General features: G+C 40.6%; 1 protein-coding gene across 6 annotated transcripts in view; it reads right to left on the bottom strand.

The window, feature by feature from the left end:
- ANO4 (anoctamin 4) overlaps positions 1–16,485 on the bottom strand; it is a 394,030-nt gene that overhangs the window by 45,363 nt on the left and 332,182 nt on the right. For all 6 annotated transcript variants that reach the window (XM_055236694.2, XM_055236693.2, XM_055236695.2 and 3 more), the window contains 3 exons: positions 9,024–9,106; positions 4,494–4,634; positions 1,505–1,669 (listed from right to left, as the gene is read on the bottom strand). In XM_055236694.2, coding sequence (XP_055092669.1) covers positions 1,505–1,669; positions 4,494–4,634; positions 9,024–9,106 — 389 coding nt within the window. The remainder of the gene's footprint in view (positions 1–1,504; positions 1,670–4,493; positions 4,635–9,023; positions 9,107–16,485) is intronic.

Genomic DNA, 16,485 nt, shown 5'->3' with positions numbered 1-16,485 from the left:
AGAAGTGACATTTGAACAAAGACTGGAAGGAGGTGGGGGACTAACCGATGTAGACCCTGTGGGAGGAAAAGGCTCCAGGCAGAGAGAACAGCAAATAAAAAAGTCCTGGGGTGAGAGCATCAAAAGGACAAGTGCGGCTGGAGCAGGTGAATCAGGGTGAGTAAGAGAAAAGATGAGGTCAGAGATGTCACACAGACCAGATGAGCGAAAGCCTGTGAGGCCACTGTGTAGATGTGGCCTCGCAGGCTTTTACTGTGAGAGAGAGGAAAGCCACTACACCTTGTGAACACAGGAGCCATATGAACTGACTTACATGTAAGAAGCTCTCTCTGGCTTCCATGTTGAGCCTAGATTGAAGGGAGCAATGTGGAAGCTGGGAGACCAGTTAGGAAGCTGCTGCAATAATCTCGGTAAGAGACACTGCAGACTTGGACCAGGGTGGGACTTCAGGATGTGCAGAAAGTGATCAAATTCTGGATACATTTGGACAGCCAGAGAAATACAGAAGTCCAGTAGAATGCCAAGACTTTTAGTCTGGGCAAGTACAATTAGGAAGGCTGTGGCAGGAGCTGATTCTGGAGGGAAGATGGGGAGTTGGGTTTGAAAGTGTTAGGTGGAGATGGTCAAGTAGGCAGTTTAACATGTGAGTTTGGGGATTCAGGAAAGAAATCTGGGCTGAAATATGCTATCTGAAAAAGCCTGGAAATCAACAAAAGCAGTATGTACCAGCTTGAGGGTTTCCTTGCAGGGTTATATCAAGGAATGCTTTGGTTTTTGTTTGTTTTTGTGTTTTTTTGAGACAGGGTCTCCCTCTGTCACCCAGGCTGAGTGCAGTGGCCCTGTCACTGCTCACTGAAGCCTTCACTTTCCTGAACCAAGTGATCTTCCCACCTCAGCCCTACAAAGCAGCTGGAACTACAGGGGCACACCACCATGACCAGATAATTAATTAATTAATTAATTTTTTTTTTTTTTTGTAGAGACAAGGTCCCACTATGTTACCCAGGCTGGTCTTGAACTCCTGGGCTCAAGCGATCCTCTGGCCTCAGCGTCCCAAAATGCTGGTATTATAGACATGAGCCCCTGTACCTAGCCAGGAATGCTTTGGATACTGTCTATCTCCCTATCATTGATAATCTAAAAGAAACAGGAACCAACATTTCAATGCTGTGTCACAGGTTCTGAGTGTTCTAAATTCTTTCTAAATTTACTTAAAGGGTGTACAATATAATCTTATTGGATAAATAAGGGAATTAATGTTCAGACAGGTTATGTGCTTTGCCCAATCTTATACTGCAGAAAATCCCGGAGTCTAGATTTGAATCAAGACTTTTAAGCACCCAGACCCAAGTGCATCTTCATGCCAGGCACTTTGCTGCCAGGACATCAGTGCTATGTGAATGGCCCACCTCTCTGAGGCCAGATCCCCTTAGCAACAGAAGAAAACTGTCACTTGCAGCCCACACATTTTGATCCGTTTGGCTAGCCACTGCACCTCACTTACCACATTCAGCAACATAATGATACAAAAGTTGATGCACACAGCAGTCCCTGTGGTTGCAACCTGAGAGTTATTCCTGATTAACGCCCACTTAAAGGCAGCGAAAGTGCTGACAGTCACCACCCGGTAAATGACGATCCCGAACACGGCAGCAATCACCACGCAGATCTGGGAGGAAGATAAGACACCCAGTGAACCTCTTGGTGGAATGTTACAGGAAGAGGATTCACATTCCTGGAACATCCTCTGATGGGAAAAGGAAGTAATGCCATGGCAGTACTGCTCAAGAGATCACAATCAAATGCATACTTTTCATTGTGGTTAATACTTTCTCTTGCCTTTTTCTGTTTTCTTTTTTATTAAAATAAAAGAACTACATTGCTTGAAAGTTGAGAATCTGTATAAGCTACGGGACAACACTTTTTAATGCAGAATATACATTGAGCAGATGGACAAATATTCATATGGAAATCCTATTATGTCACTCTTTGGTTTAAAATTGTTTATTGGTTTCCTATTATTCTAGGATAAAAGCAAAACCTTTACGCAGCCTGCAAGACCCTCTCTAGCACCTTTGGGCACCATTCTTCCTTCCCTCTGGGGTCCCCACAGCTTCTCTCATTACATCAAACGGGCTAAGCACCCTTAATCGTCAAGACTATTTCCTTTGCCTATAATACCTACCCACCCAATCTCTTGCCGAACACACACACACACACACACACACACACACGGCCTAGTTAACACCTACTTATCCTTCCTCACTTCTCAGCTCAAACACCACTTCGTAATAAAAGTTCTTCATGACTCCCAGACTATTTGTTGTTCGTGTTGTCATATGGTAGCCATACCATATGGGTACATCTTTTTTCAGGACACTACTTATAATTTCTAACAATCTGTTTGACTATCCTCAGGCTCCCCTACTAGAAAATAAGCTCCATAAGGACAAGGAAGGAGTCTGTTTTGCTCACATGGTTTCTACAGCACCTTAGCATAATTACAGGTGCATGGTAAGTGCTCAGTTATCTGCTGTTGAGTGAACCAACTATGTGATAGGTACATATCCTGTTAATCTGATATTCACACAGACTGAAGCATGTTTCCCTGAAGATTTCATGGCATTTGAGAACAATACAGCGTATCTTCTTTCTCTATGAAATGCAGTTGTCCCTCAGTATCCTCATGTGGGATTAGCCCAGAACCACCCCCCAACACCATGATACCAAAATCCACAGATGCTCAAGTCCATTCTGTAAAATAGTGTAGTATTTGCAAATAACCTGTACACAACCTCCTATATACTTTAAATCATCTCTAGATTACTTATAATACCTGACACAATGTAAATGTTATGCAAATAGTTATACTGTATTGTTTAGGAAATAATGACATGTAGCTGTACATGTTCAGTACAGCTACAACCTTTTTAAAAAAAAATTTCCATCTGTGTCTGGTTGAATTCATAAATGCAGAACCCACAGACACATAGGGCCGACTTTAATGCAAATCTGAGACTCCAAAAAATTTTGTGACTTTCATTAGGTGATTACCTGACATTAACATGTCTTAGAGACCTTAACCCACTTAATTATCAAAGGCTAGACCTTGAAGCCAGGTCTCAGGAAGGCCTCTGCTGATTTAGAGATTCCTTTCTCCACAAAAGTATTCTTGTTTTGCACAAAATTTATTTTCTGCTTCCTTTTAAGGGAGGTATGTTCTAAAAGCTCAAGTACAAGTCCTAGCTCAGACTGGCCAAAATAACAATAAAATAAACAAAAATTTGTCCAGATCTTAATGGTAGTGCTGTGGATCAGGAGACAGGTAAAATCTATCCTGAAATTCAGACAAGGATGGCAATGAGGTAGGATGGACAGCTGGCTGGATTCAAAGTCAGAGGAGAGATTAGAGCCCTAGCTCAGCTATCACCCAGCAGTGTGACCTTGGGCAAGCTTGTCCTTTCCATAGCTGCAGCCTCCTGTGTTCCAAGTTCCCCATCCATAGAACAGGAAAAGTTTAATCTATGTCTATGGGTCTTTGTAAGAAACAATACAATAAATATGAATATGTACATAGAAGGCAAAGCATGACACAATTGCTTAAAAGCAGTATCTGTAGACAGGCATGGATTTGAATCTTGGTCTGAGCCAAGGAGTCTGGGTAAGCTGCCCAGCCCTTCATCTCCCCAGTTTCTTCACTGGCAAAAGGGAGTAGGCTGTCTGGATTTGCTATAGTCTTGTCCTTCCTACTCTAATGATCTAGGCATGTATTTATATACTCATCATTTGAAAAAAGGAAAGGAGGATCCTAATCGTCCTTTATTGTTCTAAAATGACATTTCAGAAACATCTGCATATGTTTTGTTCAGTAATTAACAGTATTAAAGTTAATTACTAAGACTGCTTTTTAGGAAAAGCTAAAAAGTCAGGTCTGTTTTTCAAACTGACATGATCATTAGTGAGTCAGCAAATTAATTTTAGGGGGTTAATCTGTCATTAAAAATGTACTATAATAAAACAAAATCAGAACTTATGCATGTTATAAAGGTGAGCACTGTTTTACTTACACTGTTTTATACATCTATTTGCTTGGCATATTCAGGGTTATGACAGAGAATATATTTCTTACTGTATGGGCCTGGTGAAAAGTTTGAAAAACACTACTGTAAATCCTGTCTCACATTTTTTACTCCTTTCAGCCTCACATAGTAGAATATGGCAAGAGGAAAGAATATCAGATTAGAGAGTCTCAGCTCTTAGCCACCTACTGGCTGACCTTGGGCAAGCCCCATAACCTGTTGGAGTCTCAGTTATTCCATCTGTAATATGGGGATAGCAATACCATCCCTGACCACCAAACGAAGTTACTGTGAGGAATAAATAACAAAGTGCAAAAATATTTTGTAGAACTATGCAAATGCCCAATATAATTACTGTTATTATGCTATAGGTTTGTACTTTATGAAACAAATATTTTTTTTAAAGTTTCAAACCATAAAAAATATTCCAGATGCAGAAACGATAAGTCTGCTGCATTTATCTGTAAATGCTTGATAAGGTTCTGGCTTTCCAGAAATTGGATTCATCCGCTCTTTCTTGGAATACTTGGCTTCAAACTGGGGTCGTATTTCTTCCTAAAGGACAAGCAGACACATTTTAATGCACTAAAGAAGTGCTCACACAATAAGAAAAGAAATATCATTTTACCCCACCATAAAACAGAGTCAACAGCTGCCACACTAATTAGTCAACCAATGAAGTGGGTTTGGGTGCCCAAGCTTAAATATTTGAAAATTAGCCACTTGAAGAAAATCTAAAGAGTGAAGATCAAGATTTACTATCATCAAAAGCAAAGAAATTTGGACTAACAGTTACATTTATCTGTTATCTTATAAAACTATGCTTGAAGAAAAAACCACCCTGACAATCGTATTTTAAAAGGGACAAGCTGTCCTGTCCTAATGGTTTGGAACAACTAATAAGCTTTTACTTTTATTACCAGAGAGTGATAAGAAACACCAGGACAAAGAAGGTTTCTCTACAGGAAAATGTTCAGAATCCATTTTGTAAGTTATAATGACAATATAATTCTTAGTTTTCTCCAGCAATATTTTTTTTTGCATTTTTAGATTTAGTTCACTAAAAACATGGTGAATCTACTTTTTAATAAGTTCCTATAGGAGTCATTCATCTTTAACCAATAGACTTTAGGTATATTTTTAATTCTTAATTGAAAACAAGGTAAGCACCTTTCAAAACCAGTTAAAATCAAGGTTCCTCCAATTCTAAATCAAACTGAGATTCTATTTCATTTAGCTGAGCCTCCCGAATGTGAAAAGCTTCTGACTAAAAACCAATTATGAGATTAGGAAAAGGCAATCAGCAAGATGGTACACTGATGTGGTTCCCGTTAATTAAGCATGCATCATGTTTGAGAGTTTTGGGAGAGGGAGAGGATGGCAAATGAGCAGAAACTCTGCTGAAATGGAGATTGAGTTAATCCAGGCAGAAATGGTCAAGATTCGGATGAAGGTACTGACAGAAAGCAAGGAACGAGCTGACAGAAGAGAGGTCATGGGGAGAGAGCCCAGTTTGGTAGCAGCCTGCCCATGTAGCGTGAAGGATGGCCTTCACGTGGTTCAGCCTGGCTCCTGCCACTGAATTAGCCCAAGGCTGGACTTCCCTCAGGGGTAGGTCATGGGTAAGATCAGCAGGAGATACATTAGGAGCAGGCTCTGTCTTTCACTTATTTTAGGCAGTTACACTTGAGGAGATAAACATAGCAGACCTAGAATCTTCTGCTTCTTTGGGAAACTTTCAATTTATTAGGCCATAAGTGTCCTCAAGAGCCCTTGAGCTAGTCATCCGAGAACTAAAGCCAATCATGGAGACAGGTCTGTGTTCCTGGATGTATCTGTCCATTGTCATACTGCTATGAAGAAATACCCGAGACTGGGTAAGTTATAAAGAAAAAGAGGGTTAATGGACTCACAGTTCCACATGGCTGGGGAGGCCTCACAGTCCTGGTGGAAGGTGAAGGAGGAGCAAAGACACATCTTACATGGTGGCAGGCAAGAGAGCATGTGCAGGGGATGTCCCCTTTATAAAACCATCAGATCTCATGAGACTTATTCACTATCATGAGAACGGCACAGGAAAAGCCCACCCCCATGATTCAATTACCTCCCACCAGGTCCATCCTCCAACACATGGGGATTATGGGAGCTACAACTAAAGATGAGAGTTGGGTGGGGACACAGCCAAACCATATCACTGGGTGTTATAGGCCAAATTGTGTCTTGCTTCCCCCAAATTCATCTGCTGAAGTCCTAACCCCCAGTACTGAATGTGACCATATGTGGAAACAGGTTTTTTATAGTGGTAATTAAGTTCAAATGAGGTCATTACGGTGGACCCTACTCCAATATGACTGGTGTCTTTATAAGAAGAGGAAATTTGGACACAGAGACACCCAGGGGGAAGATGATGTGAAGACACAGGGAGAAGATGGCCATCTATAAGCCAAGAAGAGATGCCTAGAACAGATCCTTCCCTGATGGTTCTCAGAAAGAACCAACCCTGCTGACACCTTGGCTTGGACTTCTAGCCTCCAGAACTGTGAGCATGTAAGTTTCTATTGTTGAATCCACCCAGTCTGTGGTACTTTGTTAGGGCAGCCTTGACAAACTAATGTGCGAGGTTGCCCCAGAAGGTCTGCAGCAAGTGGGTTTTTCTGCACAATAAGGTGGAAACCATGGGCTAGAAGTGAGGCATTTCCACAAGGAATCCCAAGCTGGGAATGGCTACGTTTGTAGGCTCCTGTACAAAGGTATGCAGAGTGAGAGGACAATTCAGCACTCCACGCTTTTTATCAGGGGCTGGGAAGACAGAAGGCTCCAGACTTATAAGAGATACATACGTTCCCCAGAAGGGTGCCCACATCAGGGGCCCACCACAAATGCCAACAATGATCGTAGCCTGGTTTGGTCAAAGTTACTCAAATAGGGCCACACTTTACAGACAGAAGGGGAAAATTTAGTCCCACTTCTTTTCATTAGAGATTTTTAAAGTCCAAAGGTGAAGTAAATTGCCCAAGGTGATTCCCAGGAAAGAACATTTTCCATCCCACTGGGAACTGTTCCCATGAACACATGTAACCAGAAACAGTAGAATGGCACCACACAAGAGGAAGTTCTGAATGCAGTCTGGCTGCTACCAATAGATGTCATAGTCAGCCTGGGAAGCTTCTTCAAACCTAGAATATATGTGTATACACACACACACACACACACATATATATATATATATATATATATATACACGTATATTTTTTTCTAAGTTCTAGGTATATATACCTAGAACATATATATGTTTGAAAATTGGCCACTTGAAGAAAGTTTATCTATATATATGTATGTGTATATATACCTAGAACCCAGAAAAAAATATATATATACATATATTTATTTATTTGAGACAGGGTCTCGCTCTGTCACTCAGGCTGGAGTGCAGTGGTGTAATCTTGGCTCACTGCAACCTCCACCTTCTGAGTTCAAGCGATTCTTATGCCTCAGCCTCCCAAGTAGCTGGGATCACAGGTACGTGCTACCACACCCAACTAATTTTTGTGTTTTTAGTAGTGATGGGGTTTCACCATATTGGCCAGGCTGGTCTTGAACCCCTGGCCTGAAGACACAGGGAGAAGATGGCCATCTATAAGCTATCCTCAAATCCTCCTCCTGGCCTGAAGTGGTACCCCTTCCTTGGCCTCCCAAAGTGCTGGGATGACAGGCGTGAGCCACCACATCTGGCCTGGAGAATATTTATACAAACATGAGAGAAAGCCTTATCAGGAGAACAAGGATTGCTGAAAATCCCAGTATCATGTATCAAAACCTCCTGTTGTACACCTGAAGTACATTCAAAACCAAACCAAACCAAACCAAAACACTACCCAAACATGTTCATGGGAGAAGGGGAACAGGCAGCCATTCAGGAGGCATAGTTTGGAGGAAACAAACAACAACGACAAAAATAGCTCTCAGAATTACTTCCCCCACCAAGCCTACCACAGGGCTAAAATTCACATCGTTCATATTTCTGAAAGATTCTTTTTGATACATGAAAATATATACATGTGTTCCCTTCAAGGAAAATACACATTAATAGCCATGATCACATTACACATATATGAGTAGTTTATCTGATTTACTGGCACAGCAAGGCTCTGATGAAATGAGACTCAGGAAGGGTAAGAGATAATGAACGAGATGGAGGAGAGTGGGGCTGAGGCCTGGACCAACTGTCAAGGGATGCAGGGTCCAAGAAGGGACCGTGGTGACCATGCCCAGTGTGGGTACTTTAGACTTCCGACAGGAATGGGGCAAGAAGAGAGTATCAGAACCAGACAGGTCAGGAGGAGAACAACAGACTGGCCTAGAAGACGCTAAGGGACAGTGATGGGACTGAGTCTGGCCCTCCTTGGCAGTTTTGTCTAGAGCTGGCCCTCCATTTAACCACGTCTCCCAAGGTGGTCAATTCAGAGTGGATTGTCCTCAGCACTGAACACCTGATGTCATACTTCAGAGCCTGTGCACACCTGGGCACTGTCATGGGTGCTGCTCACAGACGCATTGCCTTGGAGTAATTCTCTTGGAAGGATCGCTTCCATGTACCTGGAGATGTCAAATGAATGCTCTTTTCCTGCTGCCGTTAAAGAAAAAAGGATGATTTTTAAGAAAATGGAAAAAAAAAAAAGCTACACCACCAATTCTTCTGGTGCCTCTACCTACAAGTGGAATTCTTCACTTAATCAAGGGATTTGATTCCACTAAGGAATCAAAAATTAAAAAAAAAATTGTCAGTCTATTTTTATACTGCTTGAAATTTTCTGAAAAGGCAATTGAAAACGCTTTATGAGCACACCTGACTTCCATCACAGAACAGACAGTGACGATTTGGGGGGGGTCGTGTGGTTCTGGGTGATTTGCTTTTTACAACATTCTGAGGTGAATGATACAAACCTCCTCTTCTTCCCAGTCTATCAAATCCCAGTCATATGCAATTACTGCTCGCCGTCTTTTCCAAAACTCCAGGAAAACTGTTGCTGGAACAAGCAGAGAAAGACAAAGACATTTTTGAATAAAAGTAAAACAAGGCCCTTAACTGTGTCACTGAATAATGAAGCCATTGCCAAGAATGACAGTTGTTAGTGTAAGCATCATCGAATATCAGAATTTCCAGCTCAACTTCATTTCACAAGGACTATTTTCTGAGAATTACTATGCTTGTGTCAGACATAATGAAAAACGAGAGATTTCACTTAGAATTGAATTAAGCTGATTTACAAGTTGAGGCAGAACAGACTTATTAGAATGACAAATTCTTACATTCTGGGATGTCAGGATTCAGAAAACTGGGTTACCGACATCTATCTAATTGATACAGCATTTATTTTTATTTTATTTTTTCTATTGCCTAAACATGGGTAAGCAAGCAGTTATTTTTTAAAGTGAGAGGCAGGTAGGAGCAGAAAAGCCAGAATGAAACTTGGCAGTTCACATGTATTTGGTAACGATTTCCTGTCGCTTCAAATCCTCCTCACAGCAAATACCTATGTAAAATATATTTTCCTGTTTTACCGGAAGGAGTCCTGTTGTTTCTCTTTTCTCCAAACCATTTCTTTGTTGCCACAGTGAGGGTAAAAGTGGGTAAGTCTATTAAGAACTTTCTCTAGTAAGTGCAAGGTGGCTGGCCTCCCCATGCAGAGAAATCTGGGAGTTATCTTCATTCAGCCAAGGTAATTTTCTACTCAATTCAATGAAAGCATATCAACTTAAATGAATTATTGAGCATTATGCAATAAAAGAGAAACAGAGAAAATAAGACACAAGACACACTCCTGCTGCCTTGGAAGGCAAAAATGCAAATGCAGGGGCACACACACACACATGCATACAGACACACACACTCTCTCACACTCACTCTGAGAATGACTATAAGGATATAACAGGCACACCCTAGGAGAGAGAATGGGTGGATATTTCTCTTTTGGGCCTTGTCGTGCAGTTAGACTTATAGAAGGTAAAAATAAATCATATATTAGAAATCCATTTCATGAAGGAAAGTAAATTATGTAAATGGCCATGTCAAAAAAAATAATTACTTTTTTCTTTTCTATTCTCCCTTGTTCACACATTACCTCCTTCTTCGTAGTATGCACAGACACTGAAGACATATTCTTAAAATAAGTAGCTAGAAAGACAGTATAGAGTGATAGATAAGAGTTCTCGGGCATGAAGCCTAGACAGTCCTAAATTTGAAATCCAGATCAGATACAAGCTGTGCTACTGTTGGCAAATCAATTAACTTTTCTAAGCCTTAATTTCCGGATAAGCAAAAGAAAGAGGGTAATACAGGTCCACAATCCCTTATCTGCAATACCAAAATTCAAAATGCTCTAAAAATTTTAAGTGTTTTTCCCCTAAGTTTGGCAGAAACTCATCTGGTGGCGAGCCCTGACCTGGACTGATGTGAGGCTACATATAACCTCTATTTATTCTTCTTAGTGAGACTTTTCATGTATTAAAAGCAGCCATACTAATATATTTGAGTACATTAGTATGTATCACCCAGGCCTCCTGGGGGCATTTAATAATATATGATATATTCAGTGCCTTTCTAAAATCTGAAAGATCCTGAATAGTTACAGTTGTTAAGGAAGATATACCTAAAATAATCAAATGTCTTATTCTGGAAGATAGAAATTAAAATAAATATATGTGTTTATTTGTGTCAATGCTGAGCAGCTGTTTTCTACTGGAGTCCTTCCAGTGAGTCTTGCTGTCTCAGGGATCCCCGAGACCATCCCCAGGTTTGATTTACTAGGAAGATTCACAGGACACAGCATACAGTTGTACTGATGGCTAAGATTTATTACAGTGAAACACTATAAAGCAAAATCTGCAAAGGAAAAGTGCATGGAGCAAAGTAGGGAGGAAACAGGACAAGCTTCCAAGAGTCATCTCCCAGTGAAGTCACACAGGATGTACTTAATTCCTCCGCAAGGAGCTGTGACAACACATGTGAAATGCTGTTTGACAGGCAAACTCGTTAGAAACTCAGTGCCCAGGGTTTTTACTGGGGGCTGGTCACATAGGCACCAGCTGCTTAGCACATACTAAAATTGCAGAGTTCTAGGGAGAAAGCATAAATTGTACTGTTGGCACATGTAGTTTATGCATCACGAGTTACCCTTAGCAGTCAGGGTGGTGGAAACTGTCTTGAAAGCCAAGTTCCCAGACACCAGCCACAGGCCACCCTTGCAAGCAGGCCTTTCTAAAGCAGGCCTGCTGTGTTAACTCTTTTCTGCACGCTTGCCCTCTGCCTCACCAAACTGTCTTTGCACAGAGTCCCTGGGATATTTCCTTTATCAGGTCCTCTAGCCCCTCAAGCAAATGCCACTTTATAGAGATTTTCCTTCCTTGGTCTCTAGGGTCTCCCTGTTCTTGAAGAGACAAGTGTCCCAGCCCCTGAATATGTGGCTATTTTCCAAAAAAATCAGGAAGGTACTTCCATGAGCACAAAGACACTTGATGGGGACCATTCTGGGACAGCCTCAGGCCATAGGATTCACATCCAGTCTGTATTACTGGCAGCTGCTGCTGTCACTAGGCCCTACCAACCCTCTATGGTTCTCATCTGAGGGAACTGACTTCTAAGATGAGCCAGTGGCTATCACAATTATTCCATCACCCTTCTTCAGTATTCCTGCTGAATCTTGCCTGGAGGAAACAGAGATTCTAATCATTAATTCCCTGTGTTAGTCTGTTCAGGCTGCTGTAACAAAATACCATAAACTGGGTAGCTTATAAACAATAGAAATTTATTTCTCACTGGTCTGGAGACTGGGAAATCCAAGATCAAGGCACCAGCAGATTTGGTGTCTGGTGAGGGTCGCTTTCTGGTTCATAGATGGCACCTGCAGCTGTGCCCTTACACAGTGGGAGAGGTAGTTAGCTCTCTGGGATCTCTAAGTACAATAATCCAACCATGATGGTTTTGCTCTCATGCCCTAATCACTTTCCAGAGGCCCCCCTTACTAATACCTTCACCTTAAAGAATAGGATTTCAACATATGAATTTGGGGGAACATAAATATTCACACTATAATATTCCCTTTTTTGGCTAATAATCCTCTCCTTTCTTCCATTATAGTGCTCAAGAGGAAGAGAAGAAGAAATTAGCTGCTTGTGCAACTGCCATTTCCTTGTCAGTATGTTTGGGTGAAATGCCCATTCATTTGAGGAAGAAGAATCTGCCTCTATTTGTACCTATGAAACGTAATCAAACCAAGACAGGTTGTCTGTTTTCAAGGCAAAGTTCCAATCCCTCATTATGCCATGGTTTAAACTCCCTCCTCTGAATACTCACAGCCTTGGGAGCCCCTGCACTTTCAGTGTGTCTAGTTATACACTGTCTTATGTCATGAGCTCACACTTTCTTGTCTCCTTCAAAGGTGGTTTATGCTATACATATTTTTGTTATATATATATGTATCTTTATGTTTTATATAAAGATATGTATATGTGTGTGTGTGTGTATATGTATATATATTTCTCTTATGCTACCTGGCACTATGATAAGTTTGATTAAAAAGTATATTTCTTTTATGACTTTATTCTCAAAAGATGAAATTCCTAAGAGTTTTGTCAAGTGTTTTTTTTTTTTCTTTTGGTACATGGAACTCTTTTCACAAGAATTTTCTCAGCTAAAGCATCAGTATGCTCAGCCTTACTGCTGGCATTTTGAACTCCTTAGATTCCAATCTATCATTTTATGTTGCTAATGATTTCTCTAAATCCAGATCCAACCAGGTGTCCTGGGAATCAGTGGAGCCACATCACCTCTAGAATAAAACCTGTTAGCAGCTCACCATGCAAAGCTCACAAGCCCAACTCGCTCTGCCCTGACTTGCACCTCAGACTCCAGGCTAACTCACTAACACTTTCACACATGAGCTGTTTTATACTTTCTCAGTTTGCCCACACCATTTCCTTAGCGAGTAATGTTTTTCCCTATTTGGGTCCATCTGGTCAACTCCCACCCTCACTTTCAGGTTTAGCCCCGTGTGTTCTGTAACTACGCCCACTGAATCATCCCTGTGCACCCATGCTGAGTTGTGCACACAACTCTAGGTCAGCGCTAATCACACCATTCAGCACTGTAAAAACAAAACCAATAAAAACCCAAACCCGGATCATATCTATGACTAGTTTGTGGACTTCTTGAGAACAGAGCTGTATCTTAGTTGTCTTTATACCTTCAGAGTCTAGCACAGCAACTGGCACACAAAGAGGCTCCGTAAATGCATAAATCAAATGCTGTCCTGAGAATGAAAGCAAATTTGGAAAACTATTCTAAATTTTCTAAATATTTTCATAAGCTTATAAGAAATTAAGATATGAATTTGAAGAATATGCAGCTATATTTTCTGAATGCTTTACACACCAGGGCCTATTAAATAACTTAATAATAATATCAACGTTTGAAACTTATTATGCTTCTCTTTTGTCTTGCAATAAAAGTGTGATTCTGTTCTAACTGTCACTCCCATTATTCGGTTGTATGGACCCTGTGGCAGAGTCTACCGACTGTCCTCTAAGATTCTTTCTTTCTTTCCTCCACAATAAAATGATTGTTGCTGAGAATATGGTTGCCTATATATATTGCATTTTCCAGATACCCTTGCATTAGATGTGACCAAAGGATAGTTCTCAGCAGTGAAATATGAGCACAGGTGATATGATGTGTAGTACTTGCCTGTTGACTTCTTAAAACATTGCGGGGTGCTTTTTCCATATCCACCATTCTGGATGGGTAGAACCCAGGTGACCCAGTGAGACCGTGAAAGTCATGACAGGGTCTGGGGGTATGGGAAACAGCTCTTTTGTAGGAACATGAGTCCCTGAGTGATCATGTGGAGTGGAGCTGTCTGCCAGCCTGGAATGCTCACTTCATACTTTCACATATGATAGAAATTAATTTCTGTGTTTTTTAAAGCCACCGAATGATGTTAGGCCTTTGTGCTACAGTGATCTAACCTTATCTTAATGAACATAGTCATTTTACCTTAATGGAGATGAAGTCACCTGGTCACTGAGACATTGCATTGAAGGCATGAAGATGAAACAACCTGTCTACCATTTCCCTCACAGATCTTAGAAAAGGACACTCTCAAGCCACAATATCTGACACTCGATTAATTGTATTTACAAGACAGAGTTTTGCATGCTTTTTCTGCTCCATTTTCTACCTTCACCTCCACCATGTACCTACCTATCCACAAATAAAATCTATCCACAAATAAAAATAAAAATGAAAACCTACCTACAAATAAAGTTCATTTGAGGTGTTAACGCCAATCCCAAATAGCAATCTTCTCACAACGTCGGTCGAAATATTAGGAAAATCTGAGGATTCCACTCTTTAAGTAAAGGTAGGATCAGGGGTAGTGTTCAGGCAGGTTAGTGTTCAGATACTGGGACACTCTTGGCTCAGAATCACAGACCGTTGAGAAGGGTGTCTCATAAGGCCCATCATGGACACAAAAGGGACAGGACTGAATGTTCTTCAGGCCACATCCTATTATTTTCTTTCTTTTATTATTATACTTTAAGTTTTAGGGTACATGTGCACAACGTGCAGATTTGTTACATATGTATACATGTGCCATGTTGGTTTGTTGCGCCCATTAACTCGTCATTTACATAAGGTATTTCTCCTAATACTATCCCTCTCCCTGCCCCAAACCCCACGACAGGCCTTGGGGCGTGACGTTCCCCACTCTGTGTCCAAGTGTTCTCATTGTTCACTACTCATCTATGAGTGAGAATATGTGGTGTTTGGTTTTCTGTCCTTGTGATAATTTGCTGAGAATGATGGTTTCCAGCTTCATCCATGTCCTTGTAAAGGACATGTACTCATCCTTTTTTATGGCTGCATAGTATTCCATGGTGTATATGTGCCACATTTTCTTAATCCAGTCTATCATTGATGGACATTTGGGTTGGTTCCAAGTCTTTGCTATTGTGAATAGTGCCACAATATACATATGTGTGCATGTGTCTTTACAGTAGCATGATTTATAATCCTTTGGGTACATACCCAGTAATGGGATTGCTGGGTCAAATGGTATTTCTAGTTCTAGATCCTTGAGGAATTGCCACACAGCCTTGTACAATGGTTGAAATAGTTTACACTCCCATGAACAGTGTAAAAGCGTTCCTATTTCTCCACATCCTCTCCAGCGTCTATTGCTTCCTGACTTTTTAATGATCGCCATTCTAACTGGTGCAAGATGGTATCTCATTGTGGTTTTGATTTGCATTCCTCTGATGGCCAGTGATGATGAGCATTTTTTCATGTGTCTGTTGGCTGCATAAATGTCTTCTTTTGAGAGTGTCTGTTCATATCCTTTGCCCACTTTTTGATGGGGTTTTTTTTTTTTTCTTGTAAATTTAAGTTCTTTGTAGATTCTGGATGCTAGCCCTTTGTCAGATGGGTAGATTGCAAGAATTTTCTCCCATTCTGTAGGGTGCCTGTTCACTCTGATGGTAGTTTCTTTTGCTGTGCAGAAGCTCTTTAGTTTAATTAGATCCCATTTGTCAATTTTGGCCTTTGTTGCCATTGCTTTTGGTGTTTGTCATGAAGTCTTTGCCCATGCCTATGACCTGAATGGTGTTACCTAGGTTTTCTTCTAGGGTTTTTGTGGTATTTTCTTAAATAGAACAGTTATTTTCAATTTCAAATAAATTTGTGGCAGGCTGCTATGCATTTACCAAAATGGTTTCTTATCCTCCTAGGCATAATTCGATTATATTTTTGCAGCCTTTATCTCAGATGTGTCCACAAACCAAGTTTAGGCTAATAGAAAGTAAGAAGTGATATATATCATATTTGGACAAAGAGTTAAGAAGTAGTTATGTCTTCCCTGTGCTCTCTTTATACTTTAGCTGAATGAATAGAGAGAATGCTGAAGATCCAGAAGGGGATGCAGCCACAAGATGGAAGGAACTCATCCACCCATATGAATGATCATAAGGAAAACCATCTGCCAACCAGGAACATCTGACTGGGCTCTATCAAACACCAGGTTGTGATGTTTGTATATTATAGCAGCTAACTTTACTCATCCTAACTAATATAGGGTTTTTCTGGAAAACATAGCAATGGTTAACATTCTGCAAATAGGGAGGAAAAAACACTGAGTTACTACCATTCATCACATTACTAAGGCATTTAGACAGACTTATACAGTTAAAAACTCCCCTTTCAGATGCATATCTTAGGTTCCAAGGAAGGGTTAAAATGCGTACCTTTTTTAATCTAATTTTTTTATTTTTAATTTTTATGGGTACATAGTAGGTGCATATATTTATGGGGTACATGAGATATTCTGCTACAGGTATCAATGCATTATAATCA

The sequence above is a fragment of the Symphalangus syndactylus genome, chromosome 13 (assembly GCF_028878055.3).
Source record: "Symphalangus syndactylus isolate Jambi chromosome 13, NHGRI_mSymSyn1-v2.1_pri, whole genome shotgun sequence".
Classification (NCBI taxonomy): domain Eukaryota; kingdom Metazoa; phylum Chordata; class Mammalia; order Primates; family Hylobatidae; genus Symphalangus; species Symphalangus syndactylus.
Note: the sequence above shows the minus strand (reverse complement) of the source record. Positions and strands in the feature narration are given on the sequence as shown.